General features: G+C 37.8%; 1 protein-coding gene across 1 annotated transcript in view; it reads left to right on the forward strand.

The window, feature by feature from the left end:
• The first annotated feature begins 2,134 nt into the window (after window positions 1-2,134).
• The window catches only part of pleca (plectin a), a 156,447-nt gene continuing 136,001 nt past the window's right edge, over window positions 2,135-22,580 (forward strand). Inside the window, exons 1-4 of the mRNA XM_089122836.1 lie at window positions 2,135-2,424; window positions 3,261-3,298; window positions 9,285-9,563; window positions 16,303-16,495. Of these exons, the coding sequence (XP_088978962.1) occupies window positions 2,268-2,424; window positions 3,261-3,298; window positions 9,285-9,563; window positions 16,303-16,495 (667 nt within the window). The 5' untranslated portion in view covers window positions 2,135-2,267. The remainder of the gene's footprint in view (window positions 2,425-3,260; window positions 3,299-9,284; window positions 9,564-16,302; window positions 16,496-22,580) is intronic.

The following is a 22,580-nucleotide window of genomic DNA, read 5'->3' on the forward strand; positions in this document are numbered from 1 at the left end:
AAGTAACATACAAAACTCTCGTAGGGGAAAGAGAATATACAAATTTTGTCAATATACAAAAAGTATTAACCAAGCAGAAAATAAAAATAAAGAGGGTGCTACTTCAAAATACTCAAGTCAAAGGCAAAATAAAATTCGTATTTGGAGCGCCACACACACACACACACAAGGACTTTCTTAGATATGTCACTATACCACAAACCATTTATTACCAGTTGCCTTCTTGATTTTGCACTGTTTACAAGCTGAAACCTAGCAATGTTGGGCATCTGTGTTTGATTTTGAAGGTGACCAGGTAATTTTGGGCCAGAGGTTGAAAACACAGGGTGTGTGTTGTCTAAGAAGCTAACCATGATGGAAATATCCTGTAGTGACTCACAGATGACCAGTTTCCTCTAAATAACTGATTTTCCTTTGGTTGTTTTTATATTTCATCCAAAGTCCAGACAAAATGCTTGTGGAAAGTGTGTGTTTTGTACTTACTAAATGCATGTTGTTCCTGGAAGCTGATCTATTTGGTACATTCATCAAAATGGTGACTGTAAATGTATACCTTTCTGTAAAATCATCAAATTTTGAATTTGAAAGAGAACAATGATTTGTCATAAATTGTGGACCTATTTTTTATTAACAGCTATATATTAACATTTAGTTATGATACAAAGCACTTATTTTACTTGCAAGTTTTTGTATTATACTTAAAATACCTGCTTGTAATTACATCCATAATTACATGTTGACCCCTTCCTTTAACCCTACCCATACTACCAAACCTGTCCCTGATCTTACCCGTATCCCACCTCAATAGCAGCAAAAAAAAAAAAAAAAATTTTTTGTAAAAATAGAAGAGTGGAATACAAGTATATTGTATCTTACTTTTTTTTATGTAAGTACATACACTGTAAAAAAATATTGTTTGTTAAAAATTAAGTAACCTGGTTGCCTTAAGATTTTAAGTTGATTGAACTGGAAAAAGTGAGTTAATAGAATGAAGGAGATTGATTTAATAATCAGAAACTCAAAATAATAAGTTATCTGAACTAAATAAATTATTTAAGTAGATTTGACAAACGAAAAAATGTTGTGAAACATTTAAAATATTTTTTTAGGGCTGTGCAAAAATTAATTGCGATTAATCACATCCAAAATAAAAATCTGTGTTTTCATAATATATTTGTGTGTGCTGTATATAATTATTTTGTATATATAAATATACAAATGATATTCATATAAAAAATATTTATACTTGTATAATATAGATTATGTATTTATATATATATATACACTGTAAAAAAATATTTTCATGATTTGTAATCACAACATTTTTTCTTTTGTCAAATCAACTTAAATAATTTATGTGGTTCATATAACATAATATTTTGAGTTTCTGATGATTAAATCAATTTCCTTCATTGTATTAACTCAATTTTTCAATTTCAAGGAACTTAAAATTTTAAGGCAACCAGGTTACTTCATTTTTTAAGTTAAACCAACAATCTTTTTTACAGTGTATACAGAATTTAAGCGCAAATAATTCTTAAATATATACATGCATGCATATGTATTTCTATATACAAAATAACCATATACAGCACACACAAATATATTAAGTAAACACAGACTTTTATTTTGGATGCGATTAATCGCAATTAATTTTTGCACAGCCCTAATTTTTTTTACAGTGTAGTAGTTTAAGACGCCTCAAAATGGCCTTATTACGAATATAAAGCAAGCCAAAAAGTGAAGTCACACTGTAAATGTGCAAATTAATCCACAGAGCTTTTCTCAGAACTAACTTCCCTTTTCTCAGCCATTTTAGCAATGACTGAACTCAAGTCTTTTTTTAGTGGATGTATGTCATCATCTCCCCTCAATATCTTTTTTTATAAGTGTGACTCAAGGCCATTGTTTACATTAACTACCTCTATGATTGTACACGCACTCCCATTGCGTGAACTATGTTGTCGCTTCAAACCGCCTCGGGTGCATTTCTCGTCTCATACCTACCATTAACCAACAGGTCTCAGATCCTGAGTTGAAATGAGGGTGTGTGTGTGAGTGAGAGATGTTATGCCCTGGGAGTGGCTGCTGGATATTCCAGGCAGGGTTGCGAGTGCCGTACACACTCGTATACGCACTCCTCCAGAGCTGACGTGGGCTGTGGCCTTAAACAGCTGTTGCCCATCTGCCACTGAGAAGCAGCCACAGGAGCTAGACGAGAGGAAAGGAGGAGTAGACAGAGAGGGGATAAGGAAAAGGGGCTAAGAATGGACGCGCTGCAGGACTGGGCCCTGGAGTACCCGGCTCTGGCCCGGCTGCTCTGGGTGATCGTGCTGGTTTTGGCCACCCTCCTGGTCTGGAGCTTGTTCTTCTGTTGCTGGGGTAACCAAAGCTCCACCTCCCCTCTGGAAAGATATCTCTCAGGTAAAACAGCTGCTTTTATTCTCACTCAGCTGATCTGGAATCAGTTCTTACTGATGTTCTTTGGCTGTTTCCAGACTGAGGAAGAAAGTTTTTACAGTGGAAACATTGCCGGTTTTTCATGACCGGCTGCATTCAGTGGGCACAGGATGGTAAAGTGGTTGAGTTATGTGTTCGCTTGACGTCATCTGAAGGGGCGTTCTGAATCCTCAAATCAGGGTTTGCTATTTTTCAAGCTTTATCCCTAAATTATATGTTCCCTGGGATGTTACACAATGCCAGCCTTTTCAGATTTCGGCTATTTCCAAACCAGGATCTGAACTGCTTTAAAAAGGCCAACTTTGGAAAGACCACAAAGAAATTGTTTACTAAATCAGATGTATAATTGTAGCCTTCGGTGAAGACTGTCAGCAATGTATTCTTTGAATAAATGAAACTCATTCTTGTAGATTTTTGCAAATGTAGAAGCCAAGAAACATTAAGGGTCTGATGTATTTGAGCCATTTGAGCTTGAAAGAGTGAAGATTCAGTTCACATAACTTGACTATTTCTTTCAAAGGATTGGATTTACGGTTCAAGCAGGCTCTAACTTGCTGTTTGATTGATTACTGTGACCGGATTTTTGACAGCTGGACACAAACTTAACCTACTGTTCATACAAATACACAAACCTTCTTGTGTGTGTCCTGAAACGTTTCAATCAATATCATGCCACATGGATCAGAAGCTTTTGTCATTATTCATTTGTAATCATTATTTTAGTTGGCCAGAGCTCATAGAGTTTAATCCTCTCCATAGGGGCTTCCTTTATTTAATTTAATACTGCGTTTCTGTTTCAGCAATGGAGAAACAGTCAAAGACAAAACACCAGAGCCAGGTATGTTATCAGTCTATTACTAATGATTTTAATGATAATATGATGTTTGTTTTAAAGGGAAAGTTCATTTATTTATTATTTAATATATGACATTTATCATTACACCACCCTCATGTCGTTCCAAACCTGTAAGTATTTCGTTCATCTTTGGAATGCAAATTAAGATCTTTTTCATGAAATCTGAAAGCTTTCTGTCAGACAGCTACACAACTACCACTTTGATGCTTTAAAAAGTTCATAAAAGGTATCGTAAAACTAATCCATTGGAATTTAGCGGTTTAGTCCAAACTTTCTGAAAATACTGGCTTTATTTAATATACAGATTTAATTTAGGCTTTTATTCCCATATACTTATAGATCAGCGAACAAAACCAGAAGCTCAACTGAACTGTCTTGGCGCATGAGAACAAACCTCATTGGTTCTTTGGTGAAGCTCAAACATGCTGCGTAACACTAGAACGAACCTCATTGGTTCTTGGTGAAGCTCAAACATGCTGCATAACACTAGAACAAACCTCATTGGTTCTTTGGTGAAGCTCAAACATGCTGCGTAACACTAGAACGAACCTCATTGGATCTTGGTGAAGCTCAAACATGCTGCGTAACACTGGAACAAACCTCATTGGTTCTTTGCTGAAGCTCAAACATGCTGCGTAACACTAGAACGAACCTCATTGGTTCTTGGTGAAGCTCAAACATGCTGCGTAACACTAGAACGAACCTCATTGGTTCTTTGGTGAAGCTCAAACATGCTGCGTAACACTAGAATGAACCTCATTGGTTCTTTGGTGAAGCTCAAACATGCTGCGTAACACTAGAACGAACCTCATTGGTTCTTGGTGAAGCTTAAACATGCTGCATAACACTAGAACAAACCTCATTGGTTCTTTGGTGAAGCTCAAACATGCTGCGTAACACTAGAATGAACCTCATTGGTTCTTTGGTGAAGCTCAAACATGCTGCGTAACACTAGAACGAACCTCATTGGATCTTGGTGAAGCTCAAACATGCTGCGTAACACTAGAACGAACCTCATTGGTTCTTGGTGAAGCTCAAACATGCTGCGTAACACTAGAACGAACCTCATTGGTTCTTGGTGAAGCTCAAACATGCTGCGTAACACTAGAACGAACCTCATTGGTTCTTGGAGAAGCTCAAACATGCTGCGTAACACTAGAACGAACCTCATTGGTTCTTGGTGAAGCTCAAACATGCTGCGTAACACTAGAACGAACCTCATTGGTTCTTGGAGAAGCTCAAACATGCTGCGTAACACTAGAACGAACCTCATTGGTTCTTTGGTGAAGCTCAAACATGCTGCGTAACACTAGAACGAACCTCATTGGTTCTTGGTGAAGCTCAAACATGCTGCGTAACACTAGAACGAACCTCATTGGTTCTTTGGTGAAGCTCAAACATGCTGCGTAACACTAGAACGAACCTCATTGGTTCTTGCAGAAGCTCAAACATGCTGCGTAACACTAGAACGAACCTCATTGGTTCTTCCAGAAGCTCAAACATGCTGCGTAACACTAGAACGAACCTCATTGGTTCTTGGAGAAGCTCAAACATGCTGCGTAACACTAGAACGAACCTCATTGGTTCTTGGAGAAGCTCAAACATTCTGCGTAACACTAGAATGAACCTCATTGGTTCTTGGAGAAGCTCAAACATTCTGCGTAACACTAGAACGAACCTCATTGGTTCTTGGAGAAGCTCAAACATGCTGCGTAACACTAGAACAAACCTCATTGGTTCTTGGAGAAGCTCAAACATTCTGCGTAACACTAGAACGAACCTCATTGGATCTTGGTGAAGCTCAAACATGCTGCGTAACACTGGAACAAACCTCATTGGTTCTTGGAGAAGCTCAAACATGCTGCGTAACACTAGAACGAACCTCATTGGTTCTTGGTGAAGCTCAAACATGCTGCGTAACACTAGAACGAACCTCATTGGTTCTTGGAGAAGCTCAAACATGCTGCGTAACACTAGAACGAACCTCATTGGATCTTGGTGAAGCTCAAACATGCTGCGTAACACTGGAACAAACCTCATTGGTTCTTGGAGAAGCTCAAACATGCTGCGTAACACTAGAACGAACCTCATTGGTTCTTGGAGAAGCTCAAACATGCTGCGTAACACTAGAATGAACCTCATTGGTTCTTGGAGAAGCTCAAACATGCTGCGTAACACTAGAACGAACCTCATTGGTTCTTGGAGAAGCTCAAACATGCTGCGTAACACTAGAACGAACCTCATTGGTTCTTGGAGAAGCTCAAACATGCTGCGTAACACTAGAACGAACCTCATTGGTTCTTGGAGAAGCTCAAACATGCTGCGTAACACTAGAACGAACCTCATTGGTTCTTGGTGAAGCTCAAACATGCTGCGTAACACTAGAATGAACCTCATTGGTTCTTGGTGAAGCTCAAACATGCTGCGTAACACTAGAACGAACCTCATTGGTTCTTGGAGAAGCTCAAACATGCTGCGTAACACTTGAACGAACCTCATTGGTTCTTGGTGAAGCTCAAACATGCTGCGTAACACTAGAATGAACCTCATTGGTTCTTGGTGAAGCTCAAACATGCTGCGTAACACTAGAATGAACCTCATTGGTTCTTGGAGAAGCTCAAACATGCTGCGTAACACTAGAACGAACCTCATTGGTTCTTGGAGAAGCTCAAACATGCTGCGTAACACTAGAACGAACCTCATTGGTTCTTGGAGAAGCTCAAACATGCTGCGTAACACTAGAACGAACCTCATTGGTTCTTGGAGAAGCTCAAACATGCTGCGTAACACTAGAACGAACCTCATTGGTTCTTGGTGAAGCTCAAACATGCTGCGTAACACTAGAATGAACCTCATTGGTTCTTGGTGAAGCTCAAACATGCTGCGTAACACTAGAACGAACCTCATTGGTTCTTGGAGAAGCTCAAACATGCTGCGTAACACTTGAACGAACCTCATTGGTTCTTGGTGAAGCTCAAACATGCTGCGTAACACTAGAATGAACCTCATTGGTTCTTGGTGAAGCTCAAACATGCTGCGTAACACTAGAATGAACCTCATTGGTTCTTGGTGAAGCTCAAACATGCTGCGTAACACTAGAACGAACCTCATTGGTTCTTGGTGAAGCTCAAACATGCTGCGTAACACTAGAATGAACCTCATTGGTTCTTGGTGAAGCTCAAACATGCTGCGTAACACTTGAACGAACCTCATTGGTTCTTCTGTCTTGCTTCCATTTACCACAACTGATGTGTCAATTGATGAATGTCTAAATGTGAATAAAAGCCTTAAGTCAATCTTTTCATCATATAAAGCGATCGATCATGTCTTTTCAGAAGATTTGGATTAGTTTTACAATATCTGTGAACCTTTTGAAACATAAAAGTGACAGGAAGCTCACAGATTTCACTTAAAGATCTTCATTTGTGTTCCAAAGATGAACAAAAGTCTTATGGGTTTGGAGCGACATGAGGGTGAGTAATTAATGACACAACTGTTAACTATCCCTTTAAGTGCATTCGTTTTCAAGAGACTTATTAGGGAGAAAATTGGTTTACTTTAGAGTCAAAGCCTACTTGCACTGGATGTGCCGTTTTCAGCCCCACCACAGGCTATAAGCCATGTACATCATCCCAAACATCTCTAGTGATCATACTTTTTATCCAGCAGCCTCTAGAGGCCAGTATTGTAAAACAAGCCATTTGATGACATTTTAAATGCCATTTTCTGCAACTTTTCAAAAATTATGATGTGGCAAAATACCGCATACTAGAATTGTTTGTGGTTAAATATGCTGGTAAATGATTTGATATGCAAGCAAAATATCTTAGTTTACAGTTAACTTGATATATGGATGCACACAGTAAAAACAGCTAAGCATTCTTCCTTATGGTTTACAAAAAAATTGTACTTATGGTGATGCTTATGGCGGTGAATGTGATTTCATCAAGTACCACATGTTCCTGGATTAACATCTTTGTTGATCCTGGTTGGTTCTAATCAACCAAGATTTGAGGGACAAGTTTACGGTGTGTCAAGTTTAGGCTAAGAACCAGGGTGAAGTAACATCAGTGCTATTCACCTTTCATTACCCCATCCCTAGGGAAGGTTTAGGGGTAGGGGTTGGGTAAAAGGAATGTTGATCCAAGACCATGTCTTACTTGGCAAAATCATGGTAACTGTTTATGGCATAGATTATTGAGTCTTTGGGTCAGTGTTCAGTGCAGGTTTGTTGCGTTCATGCTGGTTTGATAGACTGCCGGTCAGAGATTGTCTGTGATAGCTCTGTCTGCATGAATGGAGACACTTTGTCTCTGCCCACTGTTATAGAACAACAAAAGGCTGTTTCCTCCCCTGTTCTCCAAGTGGACAGAGAGAAAAAGAGATCCAAATGTCATTATCTCTCAGCCTGAGAGAAAAGGCAAGTTTATGAATTAGATTTATTTGCGCAAATTACAGAGCAGATGGTCAAAATGATTAAGGCCATAATAATTTATTCTGTATACCGCAATATCCTGGATGGATTGAAGTTTTTTTTTAATTATTATTGCAGAAATGTTTTAACTTTCAAATTATTTTCCAATATTTCCAATACAATGATTCGGAAATGGCAGTGGCACCAAAAAGGAATTAAACACTTGAAATATTGTATGAATTAAATTTGAATAAACAAACGCACTAAGTGGCTTATATATTACGTTAATGTTATTGGTTAAAAATAAAGCAAAACGGCTCAGAAAAGTAGAGTTATAAGAAAACTTGCATCATTTGTGTGCAAATGATTTTGATCCGTTTTATCTAATATGACGACGTTCATATGTTTTTAATTATGAATTAAGTTTCTAAATACTTTTTGTTTGCTTCACCTCACGTGCCTCATAATATAACCACCACCTTGGTTCTTGCATTTGCAATTGTCTATGATAGCAAGACGATCATTATCCTCCTTTAGTCTTTAACTGTGCTAATTTAATGCTCTATTTAGTTGGTATTGGTATTGGTATTGGTATACTTTTATTGTCCCAATGGGAAATTTGTCTTGGGCTCACAATTACACCCACTGCACCAGACAGTTAAAACAAACACAATTCATAAAAAACAAAGAAATACACATTTAAAAACAAGTAGTTAGCCTCACAAATACTGTGTACATTGAAGAGAACTTGCCACTGAACAATGAAAGAGTGTTTGGCATCCCCTCATTCTGCACTGTAAAATGATTGGCATGACATCATTCTCTACACTAAAACGTGAGGCATCATGCAACTCTACTATACTTAAAGTAATTATTATTTCTGCTTGGTATTATTTATTAACTTAACAGCTGAAGGAATAAATGAATTCTTAAACCGGTTTAGTCTACAGCTGGGCATTCTCAGTCTTCTCCCCGATGGCAGCATTACAATCTAGTTGTGTCTAGATATTTACATTTAATCATTTATTTAGCAGCTGCCTTTACCAAAGTGGTGTACAAATAACAAGAACAATAGAATCAATCAAACCAACAATAGGGCAACAATACAGTATGTAAGTGCTGTAAATAGTCTTTGTAGCTTTTCTTAGTCATGTGAGGTATGTTAAATCACTGCAAGATATTTTAAACACTAAAATTTCATTTGGTAATGGACAATGGGTAATTAAAAAGCCTTGATTCAGGTTCTTGTAGCTGCTTTCTGTGTAAAAAGTGATGTGACTGACAGAAATGTCCTTTTAATTGTGTACCTGACAGATTCAATCACACTCACAGCCTGTTGAATAAGAACTCCTTTGTGTGATCCAGGCAGTGGGCGTCAGAAATAGCCGAAACAGTCTCTAAACTCACTGATAACCCCTTTGTTGCCTTTTCCGAATTATCTTATATGACCGATTGGATCCATCTGAAGTCCCTTTTACCTGCATGAGTTTGAAAGGTGGTTCTTGTTGCAGGTTTTATTACAGAATGAATACGCTGATTTCACTGTTTTTTCAGAGGAAGAAGAAGCCGAAAGACAAGAGTGTCTCTGCGGCTTTGCTAAATGAGGGGATCGTCGGAGTGATCAAACTGGCAACCCCTCTGTCTCAAGAGAAACAGAAGAAGAAGGAGAAGGAAAGACATGTGAAAAAGATAGAGGAAGAGGAAGAAAAGAAGGAAAGAAAGGATGAGGAAGGGAAAGGAGAGAAGCCCTCAACAACAGTGAGGAAAAGAAACAAACGGCACCTGAAAGTCACCATCGCACCTGGAACCGTGATTCCAGCATCTACTGACCAGGTGAGATCAGGCTTAAGTCATATAGAAAGACAAAAGGAAAATTCCTTTAGGCTTACATTCTAGTGACATTTTCAACATCATTTCAACATCATCAAAACACACGAGAATGAACCTCATTGTTTCTCATGTGTCAAGCAAACATGCTTGAGCTTCCGTTTACCACAAGTAATGGGTGAGTTGATGAATGTATATGTGAATAAAAGCCTAAATTCATTCTGTTCATCATATAAAGCAATCGTGTCTCCTCAGAAACTTTGGACCAAACCTCTCAATTCATATGGATTAGTTTTATGATCTCTTTATGAAAATTTTGAAACGTTAAAGCAGTGGTGGAGGAAGTACTGAATCTCAGTACTTAAGTAAAAGTACAAATAACCAGATAAATTTTTACTTTAGTAAAAATAGAAGTAACACACACAATGACAACCATACTTAAGTAAAAAGTACCTGATTTTAAATGTACTTTAAGTATTAAAAGTAAAAGTACTTGCATAACAATTGATTCTCTTAATGACTATTTTCTAATGATTAATAAACTATTTAATTCTAACTCATTCAACCTAATACTCCTATAATGACGTTCAATAATGATGGAAAAAATTGTTGTCACCATTTCTGAAACAAGCTTGCAATTAGGCAATAAACCATGCTTATCCTTCCCAGATAGCAAACTGACATTGAATCAACGTGGAAATATGACATCGAAACAACGTTGATCTGACATTGTTTTGCTCATCGAATTAACGTCGAACCAACGTCAGACGCGTCATTCTTTCAAAACTAACGGAAAATCAACTTGAAATCAACGCGTTGTTTCAACGTTATGAAAGCAAACCAATTTTTGATTTTCATTTAGCTTTGAAGAATGCCGCGTCTGACGTTGGTTCAACGTTAATTCGATGAGCAAAATCAACGTTGTTTCAATGTCATGAGAGACGTCAGTTTGCTGTCTGGGTTACTATATATTAATAACTATGTTTGGCAGTAAACGCGATTTATTTATGGTGTAATTCTGAACCTCTTGGCTTGCCATAATCCTAACCAAACGTGTGTTTCCTATGCACGTAAAAACAAATTTTCGCGTATAAATTAACCCCACTGCGTGCGAGACGCATTTAGTTGATGTATCTATGGCAACCAAACGTCACTGATGAGACAAACGTGCAACGAACGGACGGTCAGATTACGTTTTGGTAGGGGAAAAACTGATCAGAAAATGTAATGAAACTGTAACAGGAGTTGTAGAAAAGTAGTGGAGTATAAAATATAATAATTGCTGCAAAATGTAACGAAGTAAAAGTAAAAAGTATGCACTATTTATTCTACTTAAGTAAAGTAAAGATATGTGAAAAATGTACTTAAGTAAAGTAACAAAGTATTTGTACTTCGTTACATTCCACCACTGCGTTAAAGTGGTAGTTACGCAACTATGGATCGGGATAGAAATATCTCAGATTTCATCAAAAATATCTTCATTTGTGTTCCAAAGATCACATGCGATGAAAATCGAAAACCGTGCAAGTTTGTAAGAGTGTTACTCTTTCGCCGTAATTTGATGCTTAAGTTACGGACGTATTTCCAACGCATTCTCACCCCAAGGCGTCACCTTTGACCATGCTTCAATATTTGACGTTTTAGGCGCCCTTTAGCGTCACTTACATGACGCGATCCTACGGCGTCATCTAACTGACGCTAAAGGAAAGCGTCTGTTAGAGGACGCGGTTAGGTTTAGGTGTGGGGTGGGGGTAGGGTACACGCGATCCTAGGGCGTCATCTAACTGACGCTAAAGGGCGCCTAAAGCGTCAGATATTGAAGCATGTCCAAATGCTTCCCAAGGCGTCAGTTAGGTGACGCCTTGGGAGTGAGAATGGGCTGGTATTTCATAAAAAATTTCGTACACAAACGCATCGCTTCGCTTCAGAAGGCCTTTATTAACCCCCGGGGCAACGTGGAACACTTTTATCATGGATGGATGCACTTTGATGGACTTTTAAAATATACAGCCGATCACTGCCATTATAAAGCTTGGAAGAGTCAGTACATTTTTTAACATAACTCTGGTTATATTCGTCTGAAAGAAAGAGTGTCAAATACACCTTTGAGAGTGAGTAAAGTGCATTCAAGACGAGTCATGTTAAAGCATTGAAGTTAGTCTTGTTAGTTTTGAAGAAAGCATCTGCAACTGAAATTCATGAAATGTTTAGTAGCTTATTCTGTATTTTGTCTCACCCAACAGCTTCAAACATTGTAAAATATACTCATTTGTACCCCTAATGAAGTGAACTAGAGGGTTAATTTTAGTGTTCATTGTGCTCAATAGTCTAAAGCTGGCACTGTGTTCAATAGTAGCCCCTCCCTCAACTGGCCCATGCTAATGGCAACAGCTTTTTTTTTCTTACAAGCCATTGAGTGGTATAAAAGCTTCTGTTATATAAGATGTTGTCAAGCCTGAGCTCTGTTATTTGCTTGCAAAATGCGATGAGACAGCTAGAAACTGTAAAACCAATGCTTTTAATGCTGGTGCATATGTATATGAAAGAATGATTCAGGATTTCATACAAATACATGTAGTTTGATCCACAAATAATTGGTCTTTTAATGTAATGTGGCATAAACATTTAAGGACCTATAGATTCCAATGAGATATTTGATTATATTGATAATGAAACTAACACGTGTCATTAAAAATTAAAATAAACAAAACTAAAATTAACTAAAATAAACAAAAATTAACAAAGATCAATAAATATTGTAACATGTATTGCTTATTGTAAGTTACGGAAGGACTTAATTGATGACTCATCGCTGAATTATTATAAAAAAAAATAATGCACACCTGAGGTGGTTGTCGCAGAGAGGACATTACACCTTGATGTTCATTGTTCTTCAATATAATTCAACTGTGCGGAGTGAATTATTCTGCTTACTATGGTTATCATACCTTTATATGTTCAGATTATATATTTCGAGACATTTGTCAAGTTTTTTTTTTCCAAACTGGTTTGAGTGAAAGAGAGCGGGAGCAAGAGAGTGCTTTCCTTACATAATTTTGAATTTTAAAATTAATTTTGTCACAAAATTTTCACTATTTATTTGCTTGGTCAGTGTCCTTGTGGGTTTGGGTTCTTTTGCTGTTGTAGTCTGCAAGGTATGGAAGCTTGTTTGTGCCACAGAGTAAAACATTATGATGTTTGCGACTTTTTATCTCACAATTGCGAGTTTATGTCATGCAATTCTGACTTTTTTTCCCCCTCCAAATTGCGAAATATAAACTCGTAGTTGCGAATTATAAAGTCAGAATTGCATGATATAGTCAGTCATTTTGAAACGAAACGTACATACGTTTAGATCTAATTTTATATATAGTTACATTTATTTAATATAATTTTAAAAAGAAGCATAAACATAACGAGGGGTGTCTGTTTTATCTGATTTTGTGACTAACGTTTCTTTAGTATAACCATGGAGTATAAAATTCAATATAAATTCTCAGTTTTGCATTGGACTCTACGATCGGCGGATTAATCAATTAATCAATTTGGCCAATAATGGCAGACAGGAAACAAGGAGCTGGCTTAAGTTCAGGAAGTAGCGCAGCTGTGCATAAAGCCCATGATTTCTTTTCTCAGAACTGAGATATAAACTCGCAATTGTGTGTTATGAAGTCAGAATTGCGAGTTTATGTATTAAATGTTCATAGCACGCAATTGCAACTTTATATCACGCAATTCTGACTTTAAAGGAGCATTTCACCCATTACAACATTAATCTTTATTGAAAGTGGATCATATATAGTCGAAATGTAAAAAAATTGTTTTATTTGATCCCCTCTTGACTGAGAAAAGGCCGAGAAAATAACCAAGGGGCGCCTATATATGAAAAGACTACATGTCCCACAATGCACAGCTCCGCAAGCCACACCCACTAATCCGGAACAGCGCAAACAGAGAATTCACTCTTACGTCTACATGCCAAACATTAGCTGTCACCGGAGTTTGAAATTGGCCACCATGTACACATCCTCTGGTGGCTACTTCCAGCAGGATAATGCACCATGTCACAAATCTCGAATTATTTCAAATTGGTAAATTGAACATGACATTGAGTTCACTGTACTAAAATGGCCCACAGTCACCAGATCTAAACCCAATAGAGCATCTTTGGGATGTGGTGGAACGGGAGCTTCGTGCCTGGATGTGCATCCCACAAATCTCCATCAACTGCAAGATGCTATCCTATCAATATGGGCCAACATTTCTAAAGAATGCTTTCAGCACCTTGTTGAATCAATGCCACGTAGAATTAAGGCAGTTCGAAGGCGAAAGGGGGTCAAACACAGTATTAGTATGGTGTTCCTAATAATCCTTTTGAAATGTTGGCCCATATTGATAGCATCTTGCAGTTGATGGAGATTTGTGGGATGCATATGTATGTATGTATATATGTATATATATATATATATATATATATATATATATATACTGTATAATATAAGGCAACACTCAATTAGCCTACTTTTTTAATTGTATTTTCTATAGGAATCAAACCCATGACTGTGTCATTGCTAGTGTGCTGATTTACCTCTTAGTTATGCATCATGTTTCTTTTGTAACTCATTTTATCAATAAGTCAGTATTGAAGCATATCTAGTAACAAATTCCTATTACAATTTTTTTCTTCAAATGTTTCAGTCACTTTTGAGGGGGTAGTTAGGGGGCATTACTTTGGGTCACACAACTGTGTGTATAGTTTATCAAACAGAGAGGAGCATTTGTTCATGGGGAGGCAATAAACTCTCCCCCTCATAAATAGATCAAATCCATCGTTGCATTGTGCAAAACACCCAGTGACATTCCACCATTGTGTGGAACTGAAGCACTACAGGGGGAACACGGAGTTAGATCAGATCATAGATCACCTTTCCCCTCTCGAGCAGTGATCATCCACAGCATTTTGCATCGTCATCTCCACAAAACAACACCAGAGCATCCAGCGGTAAAATATCACTTGACATTCATAACTAGGGCGCGTTCGTGCTGGATTCATCCCCGGTAAGTTCCACTCTGCAGGTACATTTCTCCTTATCGCAGCATCTTGCAGTCAGGCGCTGCTTCACTGAATATGCGTTATTCTCCGGCGGGACGCTGTAAGTTTGGCATCGTTTAAACTGGAGCGTTACATGCGGGGTGGAGAGACACTGACATTGCCGTTTTGACAGATCAGAGGGGAGGGCGAACAGCTGAATGTAAAGAGACGGGGTACCGTTATAAAGCAGTTGTTTAAAGGATGCTCGGTGTGTTTGCCGCATCGTTGAATCTGCTGAGCAATGATGACGAGAATATTTCTGCGCGCGATGAAATGCGCCTCTGCAACGCGCTGACATTTTTTTTTTATAACAACGGTTACATTTACAGGGCACGTGAAACGTAAACGACAAGGTTTTCTGTCAGTATAAGATGGTGTTAAAGTCGTTACTTAGCCTAGTGCGTTTGTTGTAGTCCAAGGTCGAACATTACAGTGTTCGTGTTAATGTAAGGCTAAATATATAGTTCAGTCAGTGGTAAACACTACCAAACGTGTGGTGGACACGACACAAACTCATTATTTTGTAAACTAATAGTTGTCCAAACTATATAACAAATGGTTTTTGTGGGTGTTTAATTTATTTATAGGCCTACATTTAAAATCTGGGGGGTCAGTATAAGTTTTTATTAAATGTTTTTGTGAAAAGGGTCAAAAGAACAGCATTTGAAATATTAATCTTTTGTAACGTGTTTGTTAACTGCAATGCAGTCATTACTGAATGAAAATGTCCTACTTTAAAAAATAATCTCATAAACCTTTGTAGTAATGAAATTATTTATGAAAAAACAAACAACTTTACAGTTTTGTAAATAAATTCATGCATAGGCAGAAAACAATAATTTTAATTATTTAAGCAAATGTTTTAAAGATCATGTAGAACATAAATTCAATAAAATGTATGTCCAAACTTTTGACTAGTAGTTTATATTAAAGCAACATGAATTACCATCTAATACAAGCACTCTAACATGATACTGTTATTGTAAGGGTCTTATTAATCTCTGCTTTTGTATGAAGAAGAGTGCCGGAAATATTTAGCAAAAGAAAAAAATTAGGTCCAGTCTTTTCACATTCGGACAACAAAGGTCACAGAAGTTGTGCCAGCTGACTTTGTAACCTCTCTAAATCACCGCCCTGCATTTTACTCCTGTCTGAAGTCTATTCAGACACTAGTAACAATAATGACATTCATTTTCTTCCTCAGGGGCCACTGAAACATGCTCTTAACAACACCTTCATGTTGCCTTAGTAACTCGTGAGTAATCAATTACCCTCAAATCAGTCTCCGACAAGGTTTTCCGCCCTCTTCAGGCAACCGAGAAGAAACTTCCTGATTTCTTGTTTAATTAACACGGGTACTTTCACAGGTTGAAATGCTGTTTCATACTTTAAATAACAATATACAAACGTATTTATTTATTGCACAGTTATGGTGTAGTCTCTTATACACCATAAGAGATATTATTAAAAAATATTAAACATGCTGATGATATGCTTTGTAGTGTCTTCCAGTAACCCTAAACCAGCCAGCAGCTGTCCAAAAACGTACACCAAAATGTAGAACTGAAACTGAGGAGTGCCAGCTCTCTGTTGCATTGTGTACTATTGTTGAATCACCTCTAACACTCACGTTTACCATCTCACCGTTCCCAGGTCATGTCAGGGGGTCGCCGGCGGATACTGGAGCGGTCTGCTTCGGAGGAGAGTGCGAGTGACCTGTGCTCCTCACCTTTTCCCGGAGACACCTTACCATGGAACCTCCCTAAACACCAGCGCGTCAAACGCTCCAAATCTGCCTCCGGAGATGTCCTGGACCCCGCAGAGAGAGCAGTCATCCGTATTGCAGGTATGGTTTTGACATTTTTAGCCAAGAAACTTGAAACTGTGTGGGTTTAATTAGTTTTAATTAGAGTCTTGATTTCGTCTTGATACTTTTTGGGGAGGTCTGCTAGGTTTTCATGCTTGACTGTTCAAAAACATCTTCCACATATTTTACCGTATTGCAGCACCTCTTTTCCCAGTCTTTCAGTAATGCTCTGTAAAGTTCCTGTCTCTATGAAGCCCCTCCCTCTGAAAAGCGCAATGCACTAGTATGTTGTGATAACCTCTTTATGCATGTTTCGGGAATGTCACACTCCTTACCACCATAACCATGTGTTTCAACCATAGACTGTAAAAAAAAGCCCCTTCGCTCTCTTCCATTGCTCAGAACTGAAGCCGCTAGTATCCCGATATGGCGCTGACATCTTGAAACTTGAGTCTGCGCAGTAGCGATTTCAGGACCAGACATGCGCAGTAGTGAGCAGGAAGTAAAGCCATTAAAAATCAAGGCCCCGCCCTCTCGCGGAATCAATCGCAAGCACATGCTCCTGCACGTTTTTTAAAATTAATTCTAGAAATTTAGATATTAAATTTAAAGCTAATTTCCTCAGTCCTCCGTAGATCCCGATAAAAAGTCTGTTGGTGCTTCAGTGACTACTTCGCTCAGAGAACCTGTCAATCACAGCTGTCAATCATGACGTCACCACCACCACATCAAATAACTAGCTAAAAACAAACTTATTTTAAAAACAAACATTTGAAATTACATCAGCCTGATAAAACTACAGTAAATGACAGAAGCATTTGGAAAAACAATATTTAAAGTGTAAATTTAATTGTTTAGTATAACATGGGGAGGCGGGGTTTATGACCAATCCTACGACCAGCCACCAGGGGGCGATCGAGATGTTTTGGATTTACTTTTCAGGGCTTGTGCGGCACATTTGGTTTCAACGCACCACTACCACAACTCAACTAGGTGTCACCTCGCAACTATAATATAATTTGCAACTATAATATAATATAATATACTATCAAGTTTACACAGAAGTCACTTTCAAAGCATCTTTCTGATTGTAAACGCAGCAACCCTTTGCAAAATCAATGCAAAATTCCCAATTGCTAAACTTTGCAAGTGAAAATTCACCGAACAATGATAAATGTTAACACACCTTAGTCAGAGTACATGGCGACTTTTTGAATTGTAGTCTATGAAGAAGATGCTCTTTAATGCAAAGTGGTACAATGTACCTTGATACCTTTTTAAATCACTCAGAAATCACAGAATGATTTAAACTTCACCACATGACACATTCTCTAGCAAGCCTTTTAAGTGTGTCTATAATGCCCCCGGTTGCTTTCACATCTAAACTTCTATATCTAGATTTTACATTTAACCATATGGTCAGTCACTGAAAAATATTTACAGATGGATAAAAAGTGGCAGAGGCTTCGCTAACTGTATTTGCATGTGGGCTTAAATGTGTTAGCGTAGACAAACAGAGGGTTTTGTATCATACACACAAGCCTATAGTCCACTATGCACAAGGAGTATTACTTGCTTGGCAGGTGTCTGATGTGCCGTTGAAGTTCCGGATAAAAGACTTCTGGTGTCTTCTGTTTGCTTAAAAATAGCTTTTTCCGTGTGTGAGTCATTCGAAGTACCAAACCTTTTCAGGATATTGTAAACTATTGGCTTGGAAGCGGGGAAAAACACCCTGGCATTCTGGATGTCCTGTACTTGCAGGTTGTATATTCAAGTAGAACGTTTATTTCAGAAAAGCATTCAGAGGCATGTTTTTTGTTCATTTAAAAGCTGCTTGTGTGGATACTTATATCTGGTAATCTGCAGTAAGTCAGTTTCCTATGTGACCCTGCCATTCTGCAATAGGTTTGATGCAGCAGTTATTCTGTGTGTGAGTGCGTAACACACCATACACACTCACACAATATTAGGCAAGGGTGTGGTCGGAAGACTGCAGTGCTCTTATCTCATATTGTTCCTCTGATCTGCATCATGTACACGTAGGGACGATTCTGACACTATTAAGCAGATTATTACATTCCTCCTTTGTGCCATAAATCTCTTATATAAATGGAGAATTTCTTCTGAATAATTGACATCTTTATTTTAATGTGGAAAGCAGGATGCTTAAATTCTGGGTGAACCATGTCCATTCTTTCATACGTAGACCTTGAGTGTTTTCAGACTGTTTCAGGAAACTTTAAACTTAAGGGATTTAACGTTTGTGCATATTTGACTCACATTTTTTCAGACTTTGAGTCTATTAAAGGATGGCATTTCATCTTTCCATGACTTTGGTGTTGCTAGTGCCTTCCTTGCTCTACCAGACTTTTCCTTTTTGTTGCACACATGACCATGTTTCTAGTAATAATCATATTTATCCACTAAGCAGATTACCACAGGATGTTTTGATAATTTTCCAAGTTTAATCTGCACTTGGCTGCCATCCTGTGGTAGTAAATTGTCGCTGTGGAAATTAGTGAGTCAGCATCTCTGCTTGCTCGGCTCATTTAAATTCAATGTAGAACTGCACAATTAGGACAAAAAATACTTTCATAGACATTGTAATCACAATTATTAATATTGATTAAATTAATCACAGTAGCCTTTATTCTAAGCTCAATTATTTTTCAGATTTTTCAGATATTGTCAAAACATACATGCAATTTTGAGGGACTAGGAATACTTAAATAACAAAATCAAAATATTAGATTTATTATGCTGAAATGCATGATACACACACCAGATGCAAATGTGTTACTCTTAGCTCCTAATATTTTGAACTCCAGTTCTAAAGTTTCTGGCTTGCCGTCCCATTGCAGGGGCCAGGTTTCACACAGTTGCCTCTGGCTAGTTTGAGCCCTGCAGAATGCTCTAGAACGTCTGGAATTTTATTTGTGTAGACGCCAGAGAAAGGTTTGAGGGGTGATTGTTATGGGTTTCATGGAAAGGCTAGCATAACAAACTCTGACACTGAACTGACAGGATGACAGGGAGTTAAAGTTACCAGACACAATAATAAATCCAACCCAATGCTATATTATATTATATTATATTATATTATATTATATTATATTATATTATATTATATTATATTATATTATATTATATTATATTATATTATATTATATTATACATGATTGTGATATTTTTCATATATATTTTGCTACTTTTATTTTCAGTAGTATAGTTAAAATAGTATTTTTAAAATGTACATTTATGCTTTCTCTCCTGTTTTAATAATGCCTATGAGGTGTTGAGGGATGGAATTCAGCATATGAACTTCAACACGTCCAATTTTTCCTTCGTACCAGCACTGCACAGCACAAACTGATTATCAGTTACTCCTCACTGGAACTACTGGCATGTAAAAGATCTCCAGACGATTGCATTTAGCATTTATGTCATTAATTAAGAACTCAACCAAGCCATGAAAGTGTATTGCAACAATATATATCTGCTATAAGTAGCTTGTACTTTCTTTTTTTTTTGCTGCTGGAAATGTCAGATGGTTGTCTCCCAAAAAATTCTTGGGAAAATCTGTAACCTTTTAGACGGCACACCATGAATCAATTTTTCATGATTAACTATAAATAGCATACTGAAGTTGATTCCACATTCTTCCAGACCTCAAAAAATCCAGTGAATTATTCACAGGTTCTGATAGTCAAGCATGTAACTTCCCATATCTCATTGTTATCTTTACAATTCACTCACAGATAATGTGCAAGACTTCAGAAGCAGATCTAAAGGAAATCAGTGGAAACTGTCCGTTTTGATCTCAGTCTATATACCGACTTTGTGTTATAAGCTAAAGTTCAGGTTAAGTGCCTTAATTCAAGTGTTTTTTTTTTTTTTTCTTATGTTAGACAATGATAGAAAAGTAGATTGCGGCAATTCATTCGTTCTAATGCCAAATATTTTTGATATTTTATGTAGCCCCCAATTGTCAGTCCTACTGCAACCACATGGTGTCAGTAGTTCAAGCAAAAATATCTGAAAAATGTTTTAGATTAATTTGTTTTTGCTCATACAGGGTTTCCAGCAAGCAAGCATTCTTTTTCCTTTAAAGTCCAATAGTTTAGATTGAGTCTGAGTGATACCGATCATGTAGACCAAGATGAAAAGCTCATTAGGCCAAAAGACATCTGTCCTGCTGCTGCAATGTAGAAACTCGAGACATTAGTGTCATGCCTCTATTGATTATCTGATTTTGAAGACATGAAAGCTAACTGTGCTATGTCAATGTAAATTTGTAGATTTAAATGCTGCTATTCTTTGGTTCTCTTGATGGATGTAGACGCATGTTGGTTCTTTAAATGTCCAGTAAGCAACCATCCACATAACCCTAGCAACTGCATAGCAACACACTAAAACAATTCATCGCTTTAGTGTAATATACTGGAAAACCAACAACACATGTAGCATCATGGCGGAGACCAGTGTTGCCAGATTGGAAATGTCCAATTATCGCATCATAAGCTCAAATTGATCGTATTTGGAAGATTTCATCGTACACAAATCAAACGTACAGAATACAGCTATTTATCTTTGAGAGGACCTGCAAATTACTGTGTTGCTAAATTATCAACCTCAACCGATTTAAGCGTCACGGCAGGAACGTTAACTTGTGCTCGTGAGAGAGAGTCATTCTCCATGATGATTGGCCGAGAAGACATACAGTGGGGCCAAAAAGTATTTAGTCAGCCACTGATTGTGCAAGTTCTCCTTCTTAGAATAATGAGAGAGGTCTGTAATTTTCATCATAGGTACACTTTAACTTTAAAATCCAGGAAATCACATTGTAGGATTTTTAAAGAATGTATTTGTAAATTATGGTGGAAAATAAGTATTTGGTCACCCACACACCAGCAAGATTTCTGGCTCTCACAGACTTGTAACTTCTTTAAGAAGCTCTTCTATCCACTTGTTACCTGTACCTATTTGAACCCCGTTTTCTGTATAAAAGACACCCGTCCACAGCCTCAAACAGTCACACTCCAAACCCAACCATGTCCAAGACCAAAAGAGCTGTCGAAGGACACCAGGAAACAAATTGTAGACCTGCACCATGCTAGGAAGTGTGAATCTACAATAGGCAAGAAGCTTGGTGTGAAAAAAAAATCAACTGTGGGAGCAATTGTAAGAATATAGAAGACATACAAGACCACTGATAATCTCCCTCGATCTGGGGCTCCACACAAGATCTCATACCGTGGGGTCAAAATGATCATGAGAATCGTGAGCAAAAATCCCAGAACTACACCTGATGAATGACCTGCAGAGAGCTGGGACCAAAGTAACAAAGGCTACCATAAGTAACACACTACACCGAGAGGGACTCTAATCCTGCAGTGCCAGACGTGTACCCCTGCTTAAGCCAGTACATGTCCATGCCCGTCTGAAGTTTGCTAGAGAGCATATGGATGGTCCAGAAGAGGATTGGGAGAATATCATGTGATCTGATGAAACAAAAATATAACTTTTTGGTAGAAGACCGAAGAAGAATGCAGAGTTGCATCCCAAGAACACCATACCTACTGTGAAGCGTGGCGGAGGAAACATCATTTTGGGCTGTTTTTCTGCAAAGGGGACAGTAAAAATTGATCCGTGTTGAGGGAAGAATGAACGGGGCCATGTATCGTGAGATTTTAAGCCAAAACTTCCTTCCATCAGTGAGAGACTTGAGTGGCCTAGCCAGTCTCCAGACCTCAACCCAATAGAAAATTTGTGGAGGGAGTTGAAAGTCCGTGTTGCCCAGCAACAGCCCCGAAACATCGCTGCTCTAGAGGAGATCTGCATGGAGGAATGGGCCAAAATACCAGCTAAAGTGTGCAAACCTGGAGAAAACTTTGGACCTCTGTCATTGCCAACAAAGGTTATCTTACAAAGTATTGAGTTGAACGTTTGTTATTGACCAAATACTTATTTTTCACCATAATTTACAAATAAATTCTTTAAAAATCCTACAATGTGTTTTCCTGGATTTTTTTTTTTTTTCATTTTGTCTCTCATAGTTGAAGTGAAAATTACAGACCTCAGACCTCTCTCATCATTCTAAGTCGGAGAACTTGCACAATCAGTG

This window comes from Pimephales promelas, chromosome 18 (assembly GCF_988280905.1).
Source record: "Pimephales promelas chromosome 18, fPimPro1.hap1.1, whole genome shotgun sequence".
In the NCBI taxonomy this organism is placed as follows: domain Eukaryota; kingdom Metazoa; phylum Chordata; class Actinopteri; order Cypriniformes; family Leuciscidae; genus Pimephales; species Pimephales promelas.